The following is a 25,318-nucleotide window of genomic DNA, read 5'->3' as shown; positions in this document are numbered from 1 at the left end:
TCTTCTTGACTTTGTATTTTTATTTCTTCCATTAGACATCAAGCACAACACAACACAGTTGCCCAAATAGCTATTATTTGGTATGAATTTTCAAACAGGGTGTAATGAAAGTTTCAATACTGTCTTTGAGTACTTTCACCACTGCTTTTGAAAGCTGTGGCTCAATATTAAAACTACTCATTCTAGCTTCTGTGTGCATGGATTCACACCTATTATCCAGGTGTCTCTGCAATCAGTAATTATGCACAGCTTTTCATCTTTTCTAGACTGTCTACAGAGATTTTTTTTCTAAAGCCCATTTTCAACCTCCAGATCATCTCATCTGTTTCAAGACCCTGAATACTGTGAGAAGTTCACAGCTGCAGCTGCCAAATCCTCCAGGTCATGTGACCTGTAGCTCCTCTACCCAGCTTCCGCAGGTAGCCATAACACAAAAAGCTTGTACACCATCATATGAAACAACTTTATGAGCAGATAGTGTCGACTATTATCTTATGTCTGGTAATTATACCTTTAATGACTTGGATCTCTCATTTTTTAAACTTCCTGTCACCAAACTCTCTGACAGACAAGTTGTTATTCTTGATTGTCAGATTCCATGTCCACTGCAACATGCGTGCCAGTTGGCATGGGCAGAAACACAAGTCTGGCTGTAGTTGCTGTTCTTTTCTTGATGCAAGTGTTGAAGAAGCAACAAGACAGTTCACAAGCCCTTGGTCAATGACTGTTACACAATAACCTGCAACAACCAAATTAAGTTTTTACATACGTTTTTACAAACTAAATAAAATGCAGACTACCGAGGTAAGCAAATTTCATGCAAACATTTCTTTACAGATACAGTTGCTTTTAGGTGAAATTTGTACTTCACTGTATTTCTTTTCTTTTTACTTGGTACTGATGTTTTAGTTCCAACTTTAGACTAACCCTGACAGTAGTTAGAAAAGTTATCCAGAGTTAAAATTATTAGTATATCCAGTTGTAACATCAATTTCATACTCTGTAGTTCTGGTTGTACAAGGTTATGCAGAGCAACAAGTATATATATAATACACTGCAATGAATAAGGAGTAAATATGGTCGAACTCTTTGCACAAAACATTGAAACTCCTTTGAAAGTGCTGTCACTGTGCATTTCACATTACAGCCAATCACAGTATAAAACAACATGATAAAATAAAAAATATAGAAAAGTCAGGCAAGTCAGAGCAATTTGCAATAAATTAGAATTCTGAAATCTGTGTTGATATTAACACAAATAAATTTGATGGTAACAAGACTAAAAATAAATGGCAGAGTGAGGACACTGTTGATGTGCGTGCTCTAAACAGCTTAGTAACAGAGAATCAATGATAATACAAAGTACATTGCAATGATCATGATTGTCGCCCATCAGATTTTGATCTGGAGAAGATTTCCTTATCAGCCTGTTGAGTGAATTCAGTTTGAATCTTTATATATTTTTAACTTTAGTCGAAGCTTCTAAATAAAGTTCAAATCTTTAGGCTTGTATTCCAAAATCAGCTGTTTCATTTTTTTCTAAACAAAAATATCGCTTCTTGAACAAGACAACCTGATCAAAAGTTCTTTATGTGACTTGAAGACATGCATGGATTTGCTAAATTGAGCCACACTCCCTATAACAAATACCACTTAGACCTAACAGAGCTCTCCAGTGTAGGAGAGTAATTTTCCTCTGCTTTCCTAGTGGCAGGTGAGAAATCTGATGACTGAAGGTTTATATCTATAAAATTAAGCATAATTATGGACTCACAGTTTGGAAATTATCTTAAAATGAACTTAACCCAATCATAAAGACAAAAATTTGCACTCGCATTGACCTTTAAAGATTGTCCAAAGTATGTTTCTTGTCTTTATCTGATATTTATCATTACCATCTGAACTGTCTTTACTGTCACTCACTTATTTTGGGCCTGAGCCAAAGATCAGATCTGCATCGGGTGCTCCTTTTGGATGCTGGTAGCGAACTCTGCGCTCACGGTTCAGGTTGGATGGAGGTGATCGATTTAGTGATGCCAACATTTCTAGAAAAACAAAATCAACTCATTATCTACAAAGCAATGCAAGAGTCTCTCTCCCTCAGTCCCTCTCCCTTCAACTTAATTACTCTCTGACACACTGATTACATAAACCTGTCTTGTACAACACAGCCAGCTCCTCTGTCAATGATCAAGAAGTCTGATCATAGGCAGTCACACAACCAGGTCCTTTTTAATCAAAATTTTTAACATTTCCATAAATACTGCATCAACATCATTTTGATTATAAATCACACCAATTATTAATTATTAGCTAGCATCCATATGAGAAAATGCATCTTAAAAATTCAAAAACAATAATATTAAATATTTAATTAATATTATTAATAATACTATTAAAATTGAAAAAAATGTAATATGCAACATAGTGTAAGTTTTTTTTAACTGTTCCTCTCTTTAGTCTGAGAATAGATCAATGATAACAAGCTAACAAGTTTGACAAGTTTGCACTTTATGATCATGACATTTTTTTCTCCTTGGTCAGGCCTAAACATACTGACACTAAAATCTTCTACCATTGATCATACATCTAATAATAGTATAATAGTATTAAATGATTGTACAGCACAACATTCATACCCCTATCAAAATACAGTTGTTGTGCACTTTACATCACAGCTGATCTTGGTATGAAACAGCTGAACACCTTATGACATGTCATGGCTGATCAGGTATGAGTATGTGTATACAACACAGCTGATCATGGTATGAGACATTGGTTATTTTTCAAACTCAGGTAACAGACCATTATATAATGAACTGCAATTATAATAATAATAAAAAAAATGCAAAATTTGTAAAGCGCATATTCACACTCCTAAGGAGCATTGCTCTTAGCGCTTAAGGACAAGAGCGAAACATTGGCAGCATACGAGAGACAGGAAAACAAATAACATATGAACTCTAAAAGCATCTACAACCATACTAAATGAAGAATAAAATCAAAATACAGAAACACAAAGAAGAACAAGAGCTGAGAGTAACATGATATTGCAAAAGGAAGGGTGTGAAAAAGGATGAGCATTACGGGAAAGGTTGTTAGGAGCAATGTTTACGGAAAAGGTGCATTTTCAGTGCATTTAAAGGATTTATTATCAAGAATTTGAAGTACAATATAGAACAATATTAACAAAGCAGTGAATCATATGTCCATATTTAAATAAATCACTTTAGGAAATCATTTGTCCCTTGACTGGCACCACTTGCTGGGGAAAGTAACACACATGCAGCAGGTGACAAGGTCCCACCACTCATGTCTGTCTTGGACGGCAGTCAGCAGGTTCTACGACCAGTCCATTCTTACATGTTGGTAAGCCAGTTCTTTTTCTGGTCATCATGGTGTCAACCAAACCTAAATCACCTTGAAGGACAGTCTTCTACAGAGGGTCATAACAAGCCACATTGCAAAATCAGACCAGCTTACACTACTTCGTTATTCTGAGTAGGGGTCTCTGGTGGCTAATGCACTCATCGGTTTTATGTTCTCTGTACAAGATCCATATCAGCCTCCTCAGGCACTTGTTCTGATTACCGTATGTTATCTCTGTCACCAGAACAGCAACAAACAGTTACAGGATTTTTAGTTACTGTGCAGCAAAACAGTGGAACTCTTTCCCCTTCCATATCCACCACCTACTGACCATCGAACCCTTTAAATGTGCACTAAAAACACATCTCTTCCATGAACATTACTCCGAACAATCCATATAATTCTAGTCCATCTGCTAACAACTTTTTTTGCTTTTTCATCTGTTGACTAGTCCGTCTACTCGTCTTCCTATGCAGATTCATGAAACTCTCAATCTTTGCTGTTTGTTACTCTATTCCTCTTTGTATCTTCTATATTTGTCTTGTAATAGTATCAGTAGTGTTATCCTTCCATCCTTGGTATCTTGGTATGCTGTCCATGTCTCATTCTTGTCTCAAGCACTTCTCACTCCTTCGTGAACATATGTGCTATATAAATTCCACGTTTATTATTCTCAGATGCCAGGATTCTCCTCACTGTATCGACAAGCAGAGTCTATGTTTCACATCCATAAGGCAGGATTGGTACAATGATGGACTACTGATTGTACATTGTAGTACAACCGAGTTATGGCTGCACCAGATCCTGTCCAGCCTAGTTATTGCTGGTGCTGTTGCTGTGATCCTGATATGGATATCTGTAATGGAGCCGCCATCTTTGGAGAGGGTGGGTCTCAAGTACTTAATTCTCCCATTACAGTCTTCATAGCTATAGCTCAACTGAGTTGATACATCTGTACTGATTGAGTTTAAACTGTTTACCTAAGCCATTCTCCTTTCATATAGATCTCTGCTTCGGTGCTAGTAATGAACCTGACTTTGCTCCTGTCAGTACTAGTCTCCATTCCATATATATTGGAAATGTCTGCCAACTGCATGGTAGTCTTGCAGTTCTTTGGTTCAAACTATCTTTTTGGAATTTACAGCCAATCAAGCACTCCAGCTGTTACCTACACTCACCTCAGTTGTTAGAAGCACTCAAACTTGGTAAATTATCAATGTTTAAATAGTTCCCAAATTTGCACTAAAATAATCACAACTTTGATCCCATTAACTTAGATACTTAATTTTGGTTACCTATTTTGGCTCCTTTCAAATTAAAAAAATATCTTTAACACATTAGCATTCAAATAGTTCTATAAATTTTAATTTCTGTAAGAATACTTAATAGTATTTGGAGTGATATGATACCAAAAAAGTCTCATTATTTAAAATAAAAAATAAACTTTAAAAAAAAAAGACAAAAGAAACATACCTTGATAGTCTTCCTCTTCCTGGCGTTCATGAATATTTAGGACCATCTGCTTCATCCTCTCTTTCTCCATACGTTCAGCCTGAAAGACAAAGAGTATGTGGGTACATCCAGCTAATTTACAATGATCTCAGTTGAGAAAGAAGTGTCATATAATTCAAATTTTTAATTGTAACTAACAGGATCCCAGAAATATAACACCAAAACCTGGGAAATGTTTGATTAGGTGCAGGGCAACAGATGAAGTATACTGAGTATTTCACATTTCTCTGGGTGCTAAAACCTACTTTTATTATTCTCTGCATTCTGTCACCTACATCAGTGCTTCCCCCAGTGACCAGAACCATTCAAGGGGTGAATGCACAAATAAAGTAATGAAATATAGTGTTTTGTAGCTATTCCCAGAGCAAATACACGTAAAGCACTATTTTTGCAGTGGAAAAAAACATCTAAGTATATTGCTTAAGCAGATTATGAACAGCAACTGTTAGCACAACAAGCTATGATACTTACCTCTTCTCGCTCTCTAAACTTTGTGGCAAAACAGGCTGTGACTGGTACCTCTAAGTTGGTCAGCTATTAAAAAAAAGTGTTATTGTAAATTCCCATCCACAGGTGGATAGGATGCATCAATTGTTTGCAGCATTAACTCTCACTGTATAGTACCCTCCATTTTGAAAATATAATATTGACTGCCACCCATTATACAATAACAGTTTATTATAACACTGCTTTATTTTATTATTTTAGGGGTGCAAAGGTCAGCCATGAGTGGGACACCCTGTATATTGTTGAATCTTTTGTGTGATTAAAGTGACCAAATGCACAACACAGCACTGCCAGAAAACTTTTTTCTTCATGATATTATATTGATGATTTTCTTTATGGGTTATGTCAAAACATAATCGAAATTTCAGTCACACATATTTCATCTAGCTTTCACTATTTTCTTTTTTAACTTTCAATACCTCGAAAGTTCAGTCCCTTTTCTTTCACCACCTAGACTATTTTCGTCATTATTTCGCACTTGTAAAGAAAGTTTTTGTGTGACAACCCAGAGGTGGTCAGCAAAACAGCATGCACATTTAAAAAGCAATACCTCAGGCAAATGTAACTAGAATTTAATAAAATTGTAATATTCTCCCGAGAATTGAATGTACATTAAGATTTTTATATCTAAAATGTGTTGTCTCAAGGTGAAAAAAAAAATGTTCCTCTTTTGTAATGCTGACCACTGGCATTTAGCAGATCAAGCTAACAATTATTATTCATAATTGAATCAAATAAATTTCAATTTTTGTGATTCCCTTGGATTTTTCTTTTCCAAGTCATAAATGTTTATTCATTTTTATTTCATTTGTTATATAGCAAGTCTACTTTTGCAATGTTCTTGCATTTGATCAGCAAGTTTTTGCAACACAACCCAAAACAAAGCAGCAAAGTGTGCAAGACCTCCAGTATAGTAAGAGTTAAGAGATATGAATCTTGAAGCCTCAAATACGCATAAGAATACCCTTGAGGCAAAAAACAAACCTGCTGTTTATTGCCGCGTCTTGTCATCAGCACAAAGCTGACGGTATTTTCTTCTTCTTTGGCTGGTGCTGGTGCTGGTGCTGGAGCTGGGCCACCAAGTGATAAAGGACAGGTAACTCCAACTGCATACAGAAAAACACACAAAATCTCTATTTACTTCATCAAGTTTCCAAAATTATAATGAATTTACCATGCCCACAAACAATCAACAAAAAATTTTCTACCCTAAATAACAAAGTACCACTAAAACATTCTGTCATAAACAATGATCAACACTTTGCGAACACAAAAACAGGGGTTAATGCAAGCTTTGTCATGAAGACAAAGAGTGTGAGCAGTACACACATAGCTTTCCTGATGACAAGACATAAAGATCATTAAAGATATGTTTCACCTGATTTTTTATTTTTACCGCGGAGGTGCATAGGTACAGCAATGTCCAGCTGAGGTACCTTCAGCGACTCTTGTGTTCTCATCTACAAACAAATTATGAAGTAAGGATTGATGTTGTCTCTCTCTCACACACACAAAAGCATACTCATATACATGTCCTTTGCCTTCCTTTCTTGCACTCACATATGCAAATTCCTACCACCAGATATGCACATTACAGGTTTGCTAGCACACATTTACACACATCCCCATTCACACAGCTAGAGATGTAAGAACACATAAACATACACATAAATGCACAAATACCTGGATGTTTTCTGCCATCATCTTGTCAAACGCTGCCAAGAAATCCTCATCTTCAGGACATGGAACTAGTTTTGGCCGACCAGATAAAACTGTTACCTGAGCAGACAATACACTGTATTGCAACATTATTGGCACCTTTTGTGGACTACAGACATTCCTGTATAAATATTTACTTTCAATTTGAGCAAGACGCATAAAAACAAATTCTCTTCTCTAGAGAGTTTAGGCAATGTGTGTGAAATCAATTGGTGTTCTCAACCTGATAGTATTTACTTGTAAAGATTATCAACAGGTCAGACGGTGTGAGTGAGCACAAACCAATGGTCATAAATGACAAACCTTGTCCTCATGGCCATCTTCACCTGCAGAGTCCAAGGTGTCATTCTCATCAAAGTCTTCTGACTCTTGACCATCTTCAATCTGTGAGATTATCACCAGTAAGTGCTGACAATAATAATATTAAATATTATTACTGATCAGAGGAAAGGAATGGACTAGTTGTTCCATGTAAGACCTGGTCACCACTGCTAAAACAGGCCCAAAAGGCAAGCTTTGTTAGCCACTGCATGGATCCAACTGTCCACTCCAAAATCCTCCACTCATCACACAACCCATACTAATAGACCAGCATAACTGCTTGTACCTCATGCTAGTAACAGTCAAGGAATGTAGGTATTGTATTATGTACTAAAATGCAATTATTTATATCTTGAACTCAGGTGAGTTTCTGGAGATTTAGGTAATTTCTTGAATGCCAAGGCTATGTTATTAATGTGTAGAGGGCCGGTAGTCCGGCGCTTGTTAGGGTTTGGCGGAAGTGCTGATGCATGTGAAAAAAAGTGCTGATGCTGATGCATGCCAGAAAAGTTACGAAAAGCTGCGATCTGAAAAGTTGCGATCTTGTAGAGGGCTGGTAGTCCGGTGCTTGTTAGGTTTTGGCGGAAGTGCTGATGCATGCGATCGCGAAGGATTGCAAAAAGTACCCATCTGATAGGTATATAAGGGCAGAGCTGAGACGTAAGAGGGAGAAACGGAAGAAGAGACAGCGCTGACTTCTTGAGCCTCGGACGATACGATGCAGCCATGACCATTTTACCAGCATAAAGGGTCACACACCTGCTGACTGTTCCTGCCTTTTTGGTTTGACTGCTGGACGTGTGTTGTCGTCATCATACAACCCCACCACCACTCAGTTACAAATGTATTAAGCCTGTAACCACTCCAAGAGCACACTCCATATTTCTTTTCAGACAACCTACTGTGATTGTATTGCCCTCAAATATCTATATCATAATGATGACGGTGTCCTTTGTTCAAGTTCACCTGTCTTTCCTGTCAATGTTTAGTTTTGCCTAAGCCTATAAACTCAAATACTTGACTACTTATGTCTGACAATACAAACCTACTTTATTAGTCCCAGTAGGCAATTATGTTCAGGAAGTGTGCTGTGGCAAAAGCAACAAAAATAGAGACAGAACAACTGCTAGTTACAAGATAAGTATAAGACAATTGGTGCATCATTCAAAAAACCTTGAAAACCCATTTCTGGTTTAGCAGCTAGACTGCTGAGGATACTGTGATTTCAAATGCCTGTTACTTCTGCATACAGGCAGAGCACAGCATTTACCTGAGCTCAATAAAGCACATTCTCCTTCTACTATGTGTGTGTGTTTGTGGGGCACTTTGAGGCTACCTTTGATAGTGGGCAAAGTGCCATCACAACCTATTTATATTTTGCTGTGCATTGTGTCTGCATGTTTCTGCATATGTAGGTATACCCGAGGAAGCTGGAAGGAGAAAAGAATGAGTGGATGATGGAAAAAACTAGTTTCCCTTTTTTCCTTTTTCTGTTGTTGTAGCTGCTTCTTTTTTAATGAGCTGTCATAAACCAACCAGTGAATGTGTGAATGTGAATAACAAATACTATTTATAAAGATAGGAATGTTTGTGAACATGTATGGATATATTTTTAATGTCTCAGTACCCATTAGAGCAGACCTGGGCAAAGGCCGGCCCGCCTCCTGTCTCTGACCGGCCCGCCTCCTGTCTCTGACCGGCCCGCCCGCCAGTATATGTACTATATATACAGTAATCAGTACTGGGTAAAACTGAGTTAACTATATTAGTCCGGCCCTCTAAAACCATCCCAATTTCTCATGCGGCCCCTTGGGAAAATTAATTGCCCACCCCTGCCTTAGAGGGTGACAGAATAAAGAATCTTGAATCTTGTGCATACGTGCTCATGAAGGTGCATTTGATGGGTGCCCTAAAAAAGTGTGCTTGTGCACCTTTATGTATGTAAAGTGCTTTAGTTCAGCCGAAGCTGGAGAGGGGTGCTATATTAATGTGATTATTATTCCTCTTTGTTTGCCACTGTTTAAATATTGTCAATACTTAAATCCATTTAAGCTACCAATCAAAAACAGTGCTTAGGTACCTGAAGCTGTCACCAATCTCAAGAGGTTTATTCTGTATCATGCTGGAAACCACAGCATGATCTTTTATTTCTTTAAAGTTTCTGCTTATCTCTTTTGCCTTATCTACATTTAATTTCAGAAAATTCTCATTACATCAATGTACAAAATATAATAATCAATTACCATGATCTTACTTATCTTACTATATAAACTCAGTCTTGATGCTAGAAAGTATGGCCATACGGCACTGAATGCAGAACTAAAATCAGCGCAAGGCAGTCTTGCATATAAACAGATGTTTATACAAAGTACCGAAAATGAGCAACTTGCATCTTCATTATCCCTTCAAGTCCTATAAACAAATTGCATCGGGTCCAGATGTTATGATATGATCTTTGACAATTTGCTCCTTACAAGGAAGGTTAATGCTACTGGCCAAAAATTATTATGTTGATTGGAATCAGGATTCTTGGAAGTGGCACAATGTTAGAAAGTTTTCAGAGTTCTGGAATATGACTTGAATGAAAAGAGAGCTGAAAGATGTGTTGAAACACTCCACTCAACTGAACAGCACAACAATGCAAGACACCTACAGTTCCTATCTGGCCTCTGAAACTTAATATGCTTAAAATTCATAACCTACTTCAACAATTCCATCATATACTCTTGAGAGACTACTATGCCATTATCAGAAACAAGCAACTAAGTTCCCTGACCTTGCCAGAAAAATCACTCTTCTCAAACTGTGAATAAAAATTATAAAAAAAACGCAATTTCTGATCATTTGTGCAATTAAGTCTGGATAATTTTCTCATATAGTCCACTTTCAGATTAATGGAAGCCAGTGATTTATTCCAGTGCCAGGCATAATGAAGGCCACTGGCACAAATAGTAACTCTATCTTGTCTTTAGACGCTCGTGCCAAAACAATAACAAAACTCTATATACTGTCTTGTCAACACAATAACATAACTCCATCTTGTCTTTAGACTCTCTTTTTTGCAATTCTCATTGCTTCCCTCACATCCCTATTTGCTGATTTCTTTGCCAATGCACCTCCAATAAAGAAAAAAAATGTGTTTTTTGTTGCTTATCACGCCTTTCAAATAACGTTATTAACACAAAAGTTTGTTATTAGGAAATATCACGATAGTTTTACTAGGCATTACTGAATCAACACAGAAAGAAATGTAAGAAGAAAAACCATCTGTTAACTCATCGTTAGGCCAAGGTACCTCTCTCTCTTGACTTCCAGTACTCAGCCCTGACTCTTCTTCCTGGCTGGGGTCACTATCCTGTGTACCTGAACCATCTGTAAGTCGAACCTGAGACAAATTTTGTGACAGTTCTTCTGCAAAAAGAAAAGTAAAAAAAAAAAACCATCAAAACTCACTTATTATCATAAATTAAATACTAAAGTTGATGTTACCCCTGGTGACTACCCCAGCATTCACTTATGAAACAGTGATCATTAATTTTGCATTGGTACATCATATAATGTAAATTGATCCACAAAAACATATTGGAGTACATATTATAAAACACAAACAAAAAGATGCTTTCATTCATCATATCTGTAAGCTTAAGAACACAGCAGTGCTAAAATTCCTGAAATTATGTAAGAGGAAGCGCAAAAGTTGTCTAAAGCTGATCTTTAAAGCTAGGTACATAGGTGACAAAGATATTCTGACAATATCTGTTTGAACAAAGTCAAATAGTGTATTCACCATCTTCCTCATTCTCAGCTATGCTTGATGCCTCTTCACATTCATCTTCTGCCTCAAGGTCCTCCTCTACAATTGGCAGCAGGCCAGCTAAACAGAGCACATTTATTACAAACAGGTCACATCATATTTTTGCGATAAATACACAAACCACTAGGCCAGCTCAGAAAAGCAGTTTATCATATTACTGCAATAAACACAAATCACTAAAAATGAAGTAAATTTTCTCACTCTTTCTCTCCCCACCCCACTTACTTTGTCTCTCTGTCTGTCTCTCTCTTTCACACACACACAGCCTATTTTGGCTTTATACTCTTTGTCTCTGTATCTGTCTGTCACACACACTCACCTATTTTGGCTTTATACTCATCTTGGATAACCTGCACAGCTTCCTGAGCCTCGTCCAGACTAGAGAAGAGACGTGTTTTGGGTCTTATAGCTTCAAATGTATCATGCTGCATGTTCTCCAAATCTACTGGAAAGGGATGATCTTCTTTCCAGACTGACAGTGATTTCTTGAACCAGTAGTATCGCTAAAAATATATATTTCAGCAAAACAAATATCATGGATGGTCAAGTAGAGCAGTGAGTATTTATATGTTAAAAATGTGTCTGCATATGTGTGGGCAACCATACACACAAACACGCTCCCTTTTTTTATGTGTTTGTGTTTGTGTTTGTGTTTGTGTGTATGCAAATGCACATACGGTAGGGACATTACCAGTAGGCACACAAAACTACCTTTCATTGTTAGACACCTGCTCAACATGGATGTGGACAATGTTAGGAACAAAATTTGTTTGTCTACCTGTCATGAGTGAGCTTTTTGCTTTAGTTTTGCAGAAATGCTACCTTATTTTCAAACAGCCAAATAAATATGACTGGTTTATGTTGATTGTTATAGCCTGGAGATACAATATGTAAGTTCCCCTACACATTAGCATTTTTTCACAAATTTCTGTAGAGACTTCTGTTAGTCAAATGGAGTAAAAAAGTTGTTGTTTTACTTTAGAAAGCAAAGTTTTGATGGCAGTCTTGAAAAAAGCAAAGTCTTGAGTCTTCTTTTGTAAACTAGAAAAGTTTTACCATTTTAGAAGCATGTTAAAGTGATTAAGCAGTTAGAACATGAAATAATAATGCAATGTATTATTGCTGCAGACTTACATTTTTCACATTAAGTCAAATGCCATTCTATGGGTGATATGGATCCAAAGATCAGTCTGCCTACCCTCTCCCTGCAAACCAAATCTTGTCTTGTGTTTGCATTGGTTTCTTACAACTTTTTTTTTTGGAACATGTTACCAACTTTGTCCTGATTCAGCCCCAAAATAACTGCTCCAATGTATCTCAAATAATGTAGTGAGAACTGTCAAGAATGTGGGATCACTTTGATGGTTTTGCAATCCTAATTTTCCTCCCAAATGTTTTCAAACCACAGTCAAGAGTTGCCAGATATAAAATAATAAACAAATAAATAAAAGTGAACAACACATTTTTAATTGTAGTGTATGTTATATTTTTGTAAAGACATGCCGATAATCTTTTGCACTTTTTATTGGTTATTACAAAGTTGTTATTACACTATTTTACAACTGTTCTATTTTGAGAGCTGTGGTCACTACCAGCTTCAAAGTTTGGAACATCCAAAAAGAGGATTAGGGTCGTTTGACACATAGTCTTTGTAACAGAAAAAGACATGTCATGTAGGGAGAATTTAGCTGAACAAAGACTATCTTCACAATACAGGGTTTACTTGACAGATATAGTCTTTGTAGTTACAGAAGAAGACATAATGAGAAAGTACACTGTTACCTGAAAAAAGGTTAGAAAACAGTCCAGCTTCTTCTTACTTGACCCCTTGTCAAAGTACTGGCCACACGTGTCCAGCAGAACACAGACTAGACGCAGGCGCAGTAGGTGCTCTGGAGGGTCCAGTGGGTGGGAAGCCGAGGCTGCAAACATTGCACAGAAAAGCTTGTTTGCGCAAGTGATAATGATCATATAAATCCCGACACCTAAAATACAGCAGAGACTGTTAGTGACAACTCAGGTTCATATGTTACACCTACTACATGTATTTCAAATCTGAAGTATTACATCTAAATTGTTCACAGCATTAAACAAGATCTCTTCTCTTTCTCTCTCTCTTACACTTGGACACACATGGTATCGACATCACAACTTGCATGATTATCCCTGTGCCAACCCTCACCAATTAAAATCACACTTGACATGAATAAAACTAAAGGCATGGTTGATAAACATAGGCTATTCCTATAGTCTAAAAAAAAAATCCTGCCCAAAAACACACCAACTAATAAAATATTTATTTTTATGAGAAGGATATATATATCCTACCGTCAAGAGAAACACCGAAGGTAATGAGAGAGTAAAGGACTTTGAAAATAACAGCTGATTCCACCATACGGTAATTATACAGTTCACCCAAATACTTGATGCAACTGACTCTTCGTTGATTAAACTTTGGATGATTGATCTGCACAAAAAGTTTTGAGACTAAAAGTGTCACACAACTATGTCATAAAAATAAATTAACTATTATTATTAATTTAACTTTCGCTTTACGGCTCTCTTGATTTTGAAAATATGTCGATCCTTGCCCACTATTAAATGTAACTCAGTTTATGTTCTAAAGTTACAAAAATTTATTTTATTGCTTTAGGAGTAATTAAAAATGATAAAATTTTAACCAGTACAAAAATATTTTTAAATATTTGAGAAAAACGAAGAGAAAAATGAGACAAAGGATCATGTGGCTTCCCTCCCTTTTGCCATCATGGTGCGTACACATGGATTGAGAGTGGCTGTTTGTTTTCACTATTCAGTGGGGAAATATTTCTATTTTGTGTCTGACGCTGTTTCTATTTAGAGGATGCGTCTTTTCTCATTTCTAATGTAAGTGATAACTAGGAAGATGGAGATAATGGAATTATTTGTCTAAACCAAGGGTAGGGAACCCCAGCAGTTCACCCAGCCCACCAAGGCAGCCACAGATTACAGTAAATATGTGAGCTTTTTTAATAACAGCATAAATATATACCTTCCTACCAGGAAGGACTGGAACTGTATATAAGGCATGATTGATGCAACATCTCACATGGGGTAAAGGTTAAAATAGTAACTGTAAGATTAAAGAGTATAAGCGGTTGTTTTCTTTGATGTAACAGCGTTACTGAAAGGCTCCACTAGTATAAACTGATTAGGGCTGAGGGAAAAAAGAGCAGGTTTTTGTGGCTATTTTGTGTCCTTGAGATGGGGGGAAACTGACAATTTCCTTTTGTACTTTGTTGAGAAGTCCTGGCCAGCAATTTATTAATGGGGGATATCTGATTAGTGGTGATGTACATTTAACTTGAATGATTATTAGATTTTAAGAACTGTTTTTTTTTCTGTCAGGGTTACTTTCTGTCCTTTATGTATTTGTTCTGTGTCGACTGGAGTACTGGATCTTGCTGTACTCTGAGACGCATGGCAACCGGGAAAAGATTGTTGTGTCTGGAGCTTGTGAAGGCGGAAGCTGCAAAAATCTTTCTGACTGACTCATGATTATTCTATGTAATATCCCCATGCAAGACTGTTAACCAGGGTGGTAAGAGCTATATCATAACTGTCACCCACATGTCCAGTTCCCTGGGGCCAGTGTTTTTGTTTAATGAGAAAACAGCAACATTGTAGCAGACAGGAGGTGTGTGTTGCTGGCATTATCCCCAATTATCATGACATGAGTTATGGGCATATTTATGGATCATCAAAACTTGCACAAAACAGTTAACAGCAAACAAGAATAGAGAAAAGAAGGGAGAAGAGATAAAAGGACAACATTCAAGAACAGACCTGGCATTTACCAGATCCTAACAAATGTTGAAAAATGGCTATTGCATCATCACTGATGTCTCCACAATTAAATGCTAAGAGATAGAGAACATGATGTTACAAGACATCAGCTCCATACCACTACCTTCAGCAGATTTAGTAAACTTCACAAAATTTAGACAGTATTTGCATAATAATTAGTCTGCACAAATTAAATCTGTTTAAACATCTACTGACCTCCATACCCAGTCTGATGTCTTCAAGGACTCCATCCACCACTTGAATAGCCACATGCTCCTAATCAACAAATTATCAGCATTCTTAATCATTCTTCATGTAGAAATATTATCTGCTAAGTAACCAGTGTAACTTAGCAGAACTCTCTTAAAATATTTTGTTTCACGAGGACTTTTACCCCTTAAACAGATTTTTTAAATGGTGATGTTCCCCACAGTGTTAAGGTGACCAGATGTTTCGGGAGCGAAAGCAGGACACGTGCTGATGATGGTGTCGTCACCAACAAAGAGCACCGAAAAAGGAGGTGGGGGGAACCTTTCCTCTGACTTTGCCGAGTAGTGGTGCTTTCAACGGCAGATCTGGTGAAAGCCAGAAAGCGGGACATTGGGCATCCCGCCAGATGAGCAGGTGGGACACGAGGTCAAAAGCGGGACTATCCCGCCTAAAGCATGACGTCTGGTCACCTTCCACAGTGTATTACAATGAATTCTAAGACAGTATGGTCTCATGTTGGGGAAACTGGTCCCCGACCGTAACCCTTTTTTTTTTTTACATTAAAGCACTGTATTGACCAACAAAAATCAACTATAAAAATATATTACATTAATGAACAGAATTGAATGAAATATACACTAAGCAATACACTTAAATGTATATACTCTCCCTTATGAAGGAAAGTCATTATTTTTCATGTCTTCAACATACCATAAATCAACAACCTGGATGAAGATTATTACAATCAATATACTACTCAAATACTCTATTTCACATGAATTACAGAACACTGCTTTCTTGAAATAAGACTTTTTGCTACCAAATAGTGACAACTTACATGGTAGGGTGCAATGCCAGCTAAGAGATTTGCGGCACAGTGTATGGAGTTGAAACGGATATTCCAAACTGCTGTCAAACATTTTGTTGCATAAAAAGCAATCTAAAAGAAAGAAACATTTCAAGAGTTAAACTGCTTTTGCATGAAGCCATCTTTTCTCTCCCCCACCTTACAGTTCTGAGTCATTCATTCATAAGAAGTGCATTGAAGATCTGCACAAAATTATAACCATATTCAGCTCAAAGCAAATTACCTCCATGCTCAGCTCAGGCTTGCTAACCTTTCAATAACTTTACTTCAATGAGAGTGAAAATTTTAACACACACACAACTTATAAAAGGTGCAGTATCTAGCCTATCTGTTAGATATCCTGCAGTAACTCCAAGAGGCTTAAGTTTCTGGTTTATAAACCCCAAACTCCCTAAAATAATACAAACATGAATATACCTCTGGGTCATCCCAATTTAGCTTTCTCATTTGCCTTAAAACCTGAAAACATAACAGACAGCTATTAAAACACTTGACAAGACACTTTCTTAAACACCTTAAGAACTGATGCCTTTCCTCAATATAAGACTACTGTGCTGTCTACAATGTAACAAAATGAACTATACAGCTACAGTACACAGTACAAATGATCAGATTAAAAATCTTCCACACTTCATCTAGCCTCCAATAGCCTAATGAAAATTGTATGTGATCAGGGATGATCACAAGCTGATTACCTTCCTTATGATGCCCTTCTTACCTAAAGCATGTTTTTCGGTTGACTAAATTCACACTCTTTCATGTAAGTGAATAGAAACATCAAACAGTATTCTAATAATAATACATTTCATCTACACCAGCATTGGAGAATGCCTGACCCAAGCACAATAAATCATTTGCTGTGGCCCACCAAGCACATTTCAAGTAAATCTTGAAGTTCTTTTCACAGCAACATAAATGTATACTTAGTCAATCATAATAACAAATCTAAAATAAACATTTCATCAAACATAAAACCAGACAGCATTCAAAACACAATACCATAGGTACATAAGACATCCTACAAGCCTTAAAATGATAATAAGCACAACATTGTAATCCAACATAAGGCATCCTATAGCAAGCATAGCATTGTAATTAAAAGTATCTCATGCATTACAATTTACAGCATCTCTCTCTCTCTCGAACATACACGTTATTAACCTGAACCCTCATACAGCTTCTGCCTGAATGTACATTCACAGCAAAAATAAAACTTCTCTACCTTCTCTGTGGTAATCTTTGAGAGGTCTTTGTACAACAGGCGTCGGATGTAGTTGTGCATTGGGGGCCGTTCTGGTCGACCTGTCTGAGCAGTATCTGGAGGATTACTGTAGAAGTAAGCATTCTCCACCATTGTCTCATAACGAGAATCTAGATGAAGTGCTACCTTTTTCCTCATCATAACATCCTGTCCAACAGAGACAACAATGTCTTAGTAGTTATTTATCATAATTTTACTCCCTATGCAGGTCAGCCCAAACTGTTCATCAGAGTAAGGGAGGAAGGTATGACTGTTTGGATGCAGCAGCTAACATAGCTCAATGCAATACATTCTGCATCATATAATATTCTTTGCCCATTTACCACCAAGAGCGGTCCGGTGGCGCAACGGTTAGCGCTGTTAGCGCCTGTCACCAATACAGTGAAGGTTGGCTGCCCAGAGTTCATTTCTCGTCTCGGGCACGCTGTTCTTTCTCTGCATGTGGCATCTGTTTACAGGGCTGGCTGCTTGCCGTAATATAGCCTGAGTTGCTGCCACGGCGTAAAACACCAAACCCCCCCCCCCCACCATTTACCACCATGCAAAACATACTGCCTAACACACAAAAGCACACCCCTGTATTCTATTTCCAGCACAAAATGTGGCCAGTGTGAATGTATCACTATACAAAAGAGTCAACAGTCACACCAATATCCTCTTCCTCAACATATGCACATGGTAGTACTAACATCTCTCACCTTAGCACACATAACAGCGCTCAAAGTAGAATGGTACTGATGATGATAAATTTTACAACTAGGAAGACCTGCTAAAAAAACTTAAAAAGCACCCCCCCCCAAAAAAAAAAAAAAAAACAAAAACAAAAACAAAAAAACAAAAAAAAAAAACCAGTCTAGTGTTTATCACAGTGGCAGAAGTGTTCATCAGTAGCGTAGCCTTTCTCAACGTGCTTGAGCTTTAGAGGCTTAGGTGCATACCAGGTAGACTTTGGTTCTGTAGTGAGAGTCGGGTGAACGATACAGAAAACGGCCACAAGTTTCCAAAAGAGCACACGCCATCTCTATGTTGTGGTGTGAAAAATCAAACATCAGCATCTGAAAATAACACGAACACATTTTTTTCCAACACACTTTCAAGTAAGATTCTTTCCAAAATGTGTGTGCAGCTCCATACTAAAGATATATTTAATATATTTAATAATAATGCACATTTCAAATGCACTGTGTGTGTGCATTTGTATGTGTACAGCTCCAAATGGTATAAATATTTAATAATAATACAGCACATTTCAAAATCACCTTTCCCTGGGTGCTTTATATACACACAGACTCACGAGAACATGCCTTAGAAGCATTAAGTGGACCTTCATGAGCATGCATGCTCATGAAACATAAACATACAATAAAGAGGGTAGAGGAAATAAGTGTACCTGAAAAAAATCCCTAACAGTAAACCCTACAAATATTTCAGGAAAATGTAATAATCTTGCCTTTAAACAGTGCAGGGCTTCACTCTTTGGACACATCTTGAACTTGACTAGCTCACCTACAAATGACAGCATATGACCATTCCAATGCATGCCAAAAAACTGAATTCTAAACTTATCGAACAATGCAGCAAATATTGGTAAGAATGACAGATTTCTGACAGGTGTCGATACTTTGGCACGTTTTACATGCTTCTGTCTTACTCAAATAGATAGTTTCTTAAGCATGGCCATTTTTAAAAAATCCTGATTTTAGGATTTTTAAGACCTCTTAACAAAATTTAAAACGGGGGTATGGGTAGGAGAAAGAAGAGTTAATTAAAAAAGGATATAGCAAAACTTGCAATGTGTGAACCTTGTGATCTGTGAAAAATTCTTGGGACATAAGAAACCTCCACACATCAAGTCACACACATTTTGCCTATTATGGATTTGTTCATGATCTTATGGGGTGGTATGAACTTCTTATGGAACAGCAGTTGTTGTTATTCAAATTATCTTATCAACATTATCTTAGCCACGAGGTCGTTTTGTGCTTCTGCCTTCATTTGGAGTATATCTTTTGCAAAATAGCCAACCTAACCAAAATTACAGCCTCCCCTGGAAAATACTTCTCCTCTAGGAAGACACATGTTCCTCAATAAATATGTGAATTCCTATTATGCAACCCACTTCCTTAGTCTGAAATTGTCTCTCTTCCAGTTTGGAGAACTTTGTAATAAGGAGTTTATTCTCTCTTTCCTTTCTTCTATCATGCTCCATGAGTGAGCACATATCCATCTGGTTTTGGGGCTTGTCCTGTAGCCAATGTTTGTTGGTTTTTTTTTTGCTGCTTCTATTGTGGCTTTATTAAAGGTATCGATCATTATTGCTGTTTCATTTTGGAGAATGCTGAAGTTGCTTTGAACACAATGCCGAAGGCGTTTTTGATGCTGGGTCTCTGAGCTTGACCATGTACTAACGCTGGTTTCCTTGCTGTCCAATCTTTGCTTTTTTTAGTTTTAGTTTTGCGACAAATAGGTGGGGATCACTGCCAGTGACTGCTCCTCACTTGACTTGCACGTCTTGCAAGGAGCGTGTGCATTCACTGTTGATGATGTAATCTATCTGGCTTTGTGTCCTTCCATAATGTAATGTCCAGTTAAGCTTGTGGATTGTTTTGTTTCCACCAATAGTAAGAATATATTAGTATGATCTTTCCCTAACAGAATATATTTATAACTCGAACCAATTGGGTAGGTCTTTAATTTCTTGCTTGTCTGGGAGGCACAGTTTATGTTACATGTTCTGTGTAATCTGCACATGAAATCCACAAAATTATGTTACTAAATATACTCACCAAGAAAGCGAACTGTCTTCAATTTGGACTCAATATTGATCTGATCTTTTTTCCTTATCTGTCAAAAACATGAATATTTCCATCATGAGAACAGAAAATGAGAAATTGGAAGTTAAGTGGGAGTAAAACAGTTTAGGGCTCTGAGTCACGGAGTAAGTAAACAGTGGGAGTAAAACAGTTTAGAGGCCTGACTAAGCAAATAAATAAAAAGTGGGAGTAAAAGACTTCAGGCCTGAATGGATAAGTGAGTAAATATACAGTGGGAGTAAATACAATGGGAGAAAAAGAGTTTAGGGCTCTGAATGAGTAAATAAATAGCAAGAAAAAGAAAGAGCGGGTTAAGAGAGGCAGGTGGGTAGTGGGCAAAGGGGAGCTAATACATACGTGCCAGCGAAGGTCACTCTTGACATACTGCACCAACTCATTTGCAACATCAGGCATGCAAGGGTACAAAGTTGCCACCAGCCGAGCATAAAATGGTAGCAGATCATACCTGCAAATTACATGATGACAGTATCATACCTACTATAAAAACTTTGGTACGAAAGATTTGATTTTAAGTAACACTACTCCTCATAGCTTCCTTCCTAACCCCTGACAATTGGTTTTTGGTTTTATGTTTCAATTGGCATTGGCTTCAAATAATATTAATATTAAAATATTTAAATAATATTAAAGGTGAACAGGAGGTACACTTAAGCACTACAGCTGAGATTTATCATTGCATGCACTCTCTCTTCCATCTACCGTATGTTAAGATAAGATAAGATAATACTTTATTTATCCCAGAGGGCAATTCAGTTGCAGATCGAATAAAATTCCTACACAACTGTATGCACAAAACAGGCTTTTACATTCATGTCCCAGTCATTCGCACAGCCCCATTCAAAAGTCGCATGGTGGAAACAACAAAAGACAGCCGCAGTCTGTTGTCCTGCATGCAGGCACACAAAATCGGCGGCCCGATGGGAGCTGGACAATTTTGGAACTGTAATGGCTTTGAATAATAATAATACTATAGCTGGACTGATATAAAATGGCTAACTAAGCACTGTGGCTGGACCACTGAAGAGTCCTAAAGCCCTAGCTCAAATCAGTCCATTCCTCTTTGCAATTCCAGGGAAGATGATAGAACTTCTCAAGGATAATTTTTCACTAAGCTTTGTTGAGTGTGCTACCTATTACAGTTCCTCGCCCTGTGTTCTTGTGGTTTTTGTTTTTTTTCCATCTAATGCAGACCTACAACTAACCTTGGAATCCACAAAAGACCCTGCTTTTTATAAAAGTGTATCATTCAACTCTGGATGGTTTCTGTCTTATCATGTGCACTCTGTGTGCCATAAATTTGTGAATAAACAAGGGGTGGTTGAACATGCTGACTGACAGTGAGATGATTTATGATTGGATCTTCCCCAAAAGCTTGTGGCAGATCCATAGAGAGAGACCGTGCGCTTGACATTTCTTCAGAGATGGCACTCATGTCACAGATCCAAAGGAGAGCAGAAGGAACTACATATCTACCCACTCGTGAGGTACAAAAGCAAGTGCAGAGTCTGGCAGGAATTCTGCCAACCTTTCTTGGAATACTCCCATCATCATTGTGAGACTCTCACGCTCTGTTGTGTTTATTTTAGCGTGATGGGCTTAGTGCAAAGGGAAGTAACCCTAGACTCACACAACAGTGTTGTGACTTCTCATTCGAGGGTGCAGACTACAGCTGAATGTAAGTGATGCATTTGATTTGAACATACTGACACTGAAATGATCCGCGACCAGTTTCATTAGAGCAACTCAGGTTCAGACCCTGACATTTTGGTGATTGTGTGTTGTATCTGATTGGAATTATCTTGTTTCCTGTATGCCCACCTAAAACAAAAAAGAAACTACCGCTAGAATAAAGAAAAATTGGGCTAAGCATAATACATAACGAGAAGCCCATCGACAGGTACTTGTTAACTGTTGAGAGAAACAACACGTCTGGATGCAGTGTTTGCATGTGTGCGATGTTGTGTTTGTGACACAGTACCTGCACAAGAACACAAAAATATGAACTAAGTGTAGTTATTATCGAACAGTCCATCGAATGGCAGTCACCCCTATACATAACCTTTGTAGATTTTGAGAAGGCCTTTGACTCCGTAGACAGAGAAACCATCTGGAAACTGATGCAGCACTACGGATTTCCACCAAAGTTCATTGCCATCATCCAGCAGTTGTATGAGAACTCGACATGCCGGGTGATACACAAGGGTAAGCTGACTGACCCCTTCGCAGTGAGGACTGGAGTGAGGCAAGGTTGTCTGCTCTCACCAACAATCTTCCTGATCGTCATAGACTGGATCATGAGGAGAACAACCTCTAACAGCAACACGGGCGTTCAGTGGACCTTCGCCAGGCAGCTTGAGGATCTTGACTTTGCAGATGACATCAGCCTGTTGTCCCACAAGCAACAACACGCACAGACAAAGCTCACTCGGCTCGCAGAAGAAGCAGCAATGACTGGCCTGACCATCAACATCAAGAAGACGGAGGTAATGCGGGTCAGCACAAAGCAAGAAGCCCCACTCCAACTACATGGAGAATGTGTTACAGAGTCTGACCGTTTCACCTACCTTGGCAGCATAGTCAGCAGCAAAGACGGTGGTACAGATGAAGATGTCAGAAGCCGAATAAACAAAGCCAGGCTTGCATTCCACACCCTAAGACCTATCTGGCACTCCAAGGCTTTGTCTCTACACACCAAGATCGCATCTATAATACCAATGTAAAGTCAGTCCTTCTGTATGGGTTTGAGACGTGGCGGGTGACAAATGCCATCACCCACAAGATACAGACATTTATCAATAAATGTCTGCACCGCATTCTTAACATCCGATGGCCTGAGAAGATCTCCAATACCGCCCTGTGGGAGAGAACCAACCAAAACCCTGCCAGCCTAGACATCAAGAAGCGAAAGTGGGGCTGGATTGGGCACACCCTACGAACGCCAGCCGACAATATAACGCGACAAGCTCTGGGCTGGAACCCACAGGGGAGACGCAAGGTTGGGAGACCCAGACAGACGTGGAGACGATCAGTCCACAGAGAGGCAGAGACAGCTAGCATGACATGGTCCCAACTAGAAAGGGATGCCCTGGACCAGGTCCGATGGCGGCGTGTGGTTGCGGCCCTATGCTCCACTGGGGGCGAATAGGAACGAAGAAGAAGAAGAAGTAGTGTAGGAATGGAATTGAGACCACCACAGTACCTGGACACAAGGGGATACTTGTCGTTCATGTAGGGACAATTTTTAGCTGAATAAAAGGCATCCCCACATTACAGAGTTTACTGTAATAGATTACTGCAAATCTTACCTTGTTCGATGGACTGTGAACAGAGCTCGCACCAGCTTCTTTCTGTTGATTTTTGTGTTGAAGTTCATACAAAACTCCACGGCTGCCTGCACAAATCAAGATACTACAGATTTTATTCTCTCCATACCAATACTTATTATTATTTTTCTTTTACATACTATAAGTTAGAAGTAGTGATGTTTTCATCAGTCTAAATGAAGTCTAATGTGCATCTTTTTCTGCTCTGAATTTGGAAAATTAGCAGGACTGCAAATGCCGAGACCAACTGAAATTTTTGTTTATGGTTGTTCATATGATTTTCTGGAGGGTTGTTCTGATGTCATAAATCTTTTCCAATATTTATAGTGTCTATCAAATCACATATACTGAAACCCCTACTGCAACAGAGGCACTTCCCCTGATCATATTAATGGTGTGCAATTGTGCAATATGGTCAACCCTCATATTATAAATCTACTACATCATTATTTTTAAATTGTTGCAGATTCCCAAGTTTTACGCCAAAACATGAAAACTGGTCCTGGGGAACCAGGCCCATGGATGATAGGTTTTAACTCATGCTACCCACATCAACGTAATTGTGCAGGGGAACAATAATCATATGTCGATCATTCAGTTTTCACTATGCGGCTCAAGAGCTCCCACCCCTGCTGTTGCCTAAACACAAAACTCAAGGATGTGTGATTTAAGGTACAATAATAAAGATTTATTTAACATACACCCCACTTTTTGGCATAGGGGCTTTCAGGCTTGTCAAAAACTCACCCTAAATCCTAACTGGGGCAACTGTTACTTATCTTTTAAGGTTACCATGTGACAAAGACGTTACTTACTTTCTCTTAGCTTCTATGTTCTGTCTCTCTCTCTATCTCTCTCTCACACACACACAAGGTGGTAAAGCATCACCCACAGATAATGACTGATATTCATTACGGTGCACTTACACTTGACCGAGTCAGAAGACCTGATAAATTTCTTGTTGTTGTGGCATTGTCCTGGACAGATTTCATTAATCTAGTCCTGAGCAGACTTATTAGTACAATTTATTTTAGAACTTGTTGAGCTTGTATAACAATTGTTTGCTTCATAGACAAGTAATATAAATGGTATCTGAATGAATATTTAGATGAGGACAAATTCTGTCCATGTTTTGTCTTCTTTTATTATTGCAATGGAGGCTGCTGGAGCATCAAGGACAAGAAACTGGGAGAAAGACTGTTATGTCTTTGTTTGTTTTCACACTAGAGCTTTGGAACTGACAGGGAACCGAGGACATGAGGTAAGAGAGAAACTACAACTGCTAGAAACCTTTTCAAGAGTGAACATATAAGTGCTATACAATTTCAACATATATCATTCACTTTATTTTTTCTGAAGAATCGCTTACATTACATTTATTTCTAGGTTCTAACTGTACTGGTGTTTTATCTCTGTCCAAAGAGTATGCATGTGATGTTGCAAACTATCTCCCTTTACCATCACCAACAGCGCTTAATATTGGAATTTATTCTCAGGTCTATACAGTGTCAGCAGTACAGGATACTATCATTACTGAATTCATTCTCAGGTTTATGACAAGAGGAGTACAGCATACTATCATCAATGAATTCATTCTCAGGTCTATGACAAGAAGGAGTACAGCATACTATCATCAATGAATTCATTCTCAGTCTATGACTGTGTCAGTAGTATGTCAGTAAATCTCAGCAGTGCACACTGAGGACAGGTAAGTGACAACACTATAAGCCTACCTTGTCAATTAGGTCACGATTG

At 38.1% G+C, this 25,318-nt stretch overlaps 1 protein-coding gene across 1 annotated transcript; it reads right to left on the bottom strand.

The window, feature by feature from the left end:
- Positions 1-25,318, bottom strand: LOC112572263 (regulator of nonsense transcripts 2-like; the record flags this gene model as incomplete). Its single annotated transcript, XM_025251845.1, is given in 23 exon segments — positions 1-739; positions 1,924-2,045; positions 4,843-4,921; positions 5,353-5,415; positions 6,373-6,494; positions 6,767-6,848; positions 7,072-7,167; positions 7,411-7,491; positions 10,724-10,839; positions 11,216-11,302; positions 11,562-11,745; positions 13,025-13,164; positions 13,571-13,709; positions 15,284-15,343; positions 16,116-16,217; positions 16,563-16,604; positions 17,368-17,553; positions 18,345-18,461; positions 18,857-18,912; positions 20,193-20,250; positions 20,577-20,685; positions 23,546-23,631; positions 25,297-25,318. Coding segments are annotated over 22 exon segments (2,149 nt in total), but the record flags the coding sequence as incomplete, so codon positions are not given.

The sequence above is a fragment of the Pomacea canaliculata genome, linkage group LG9 (assembly GCF_003073045.1).
Source record: "Pomacea canaliculata isolate SZHN2017 linkage group LG9, ASM307304v1, whole genome shotgun sequence".
Taxonomy (NCBI): Eukaryota; Metazoa; Mollusca; class Gastropoda; order Architaenioglossa; family Ampullariidae; genus Pomacea; species Pomacea canaliculata.
Note: the sequence above shows the minus strand (reverse complement) of the source record. Positions and strands in the feature narration are given on the sequence as shown.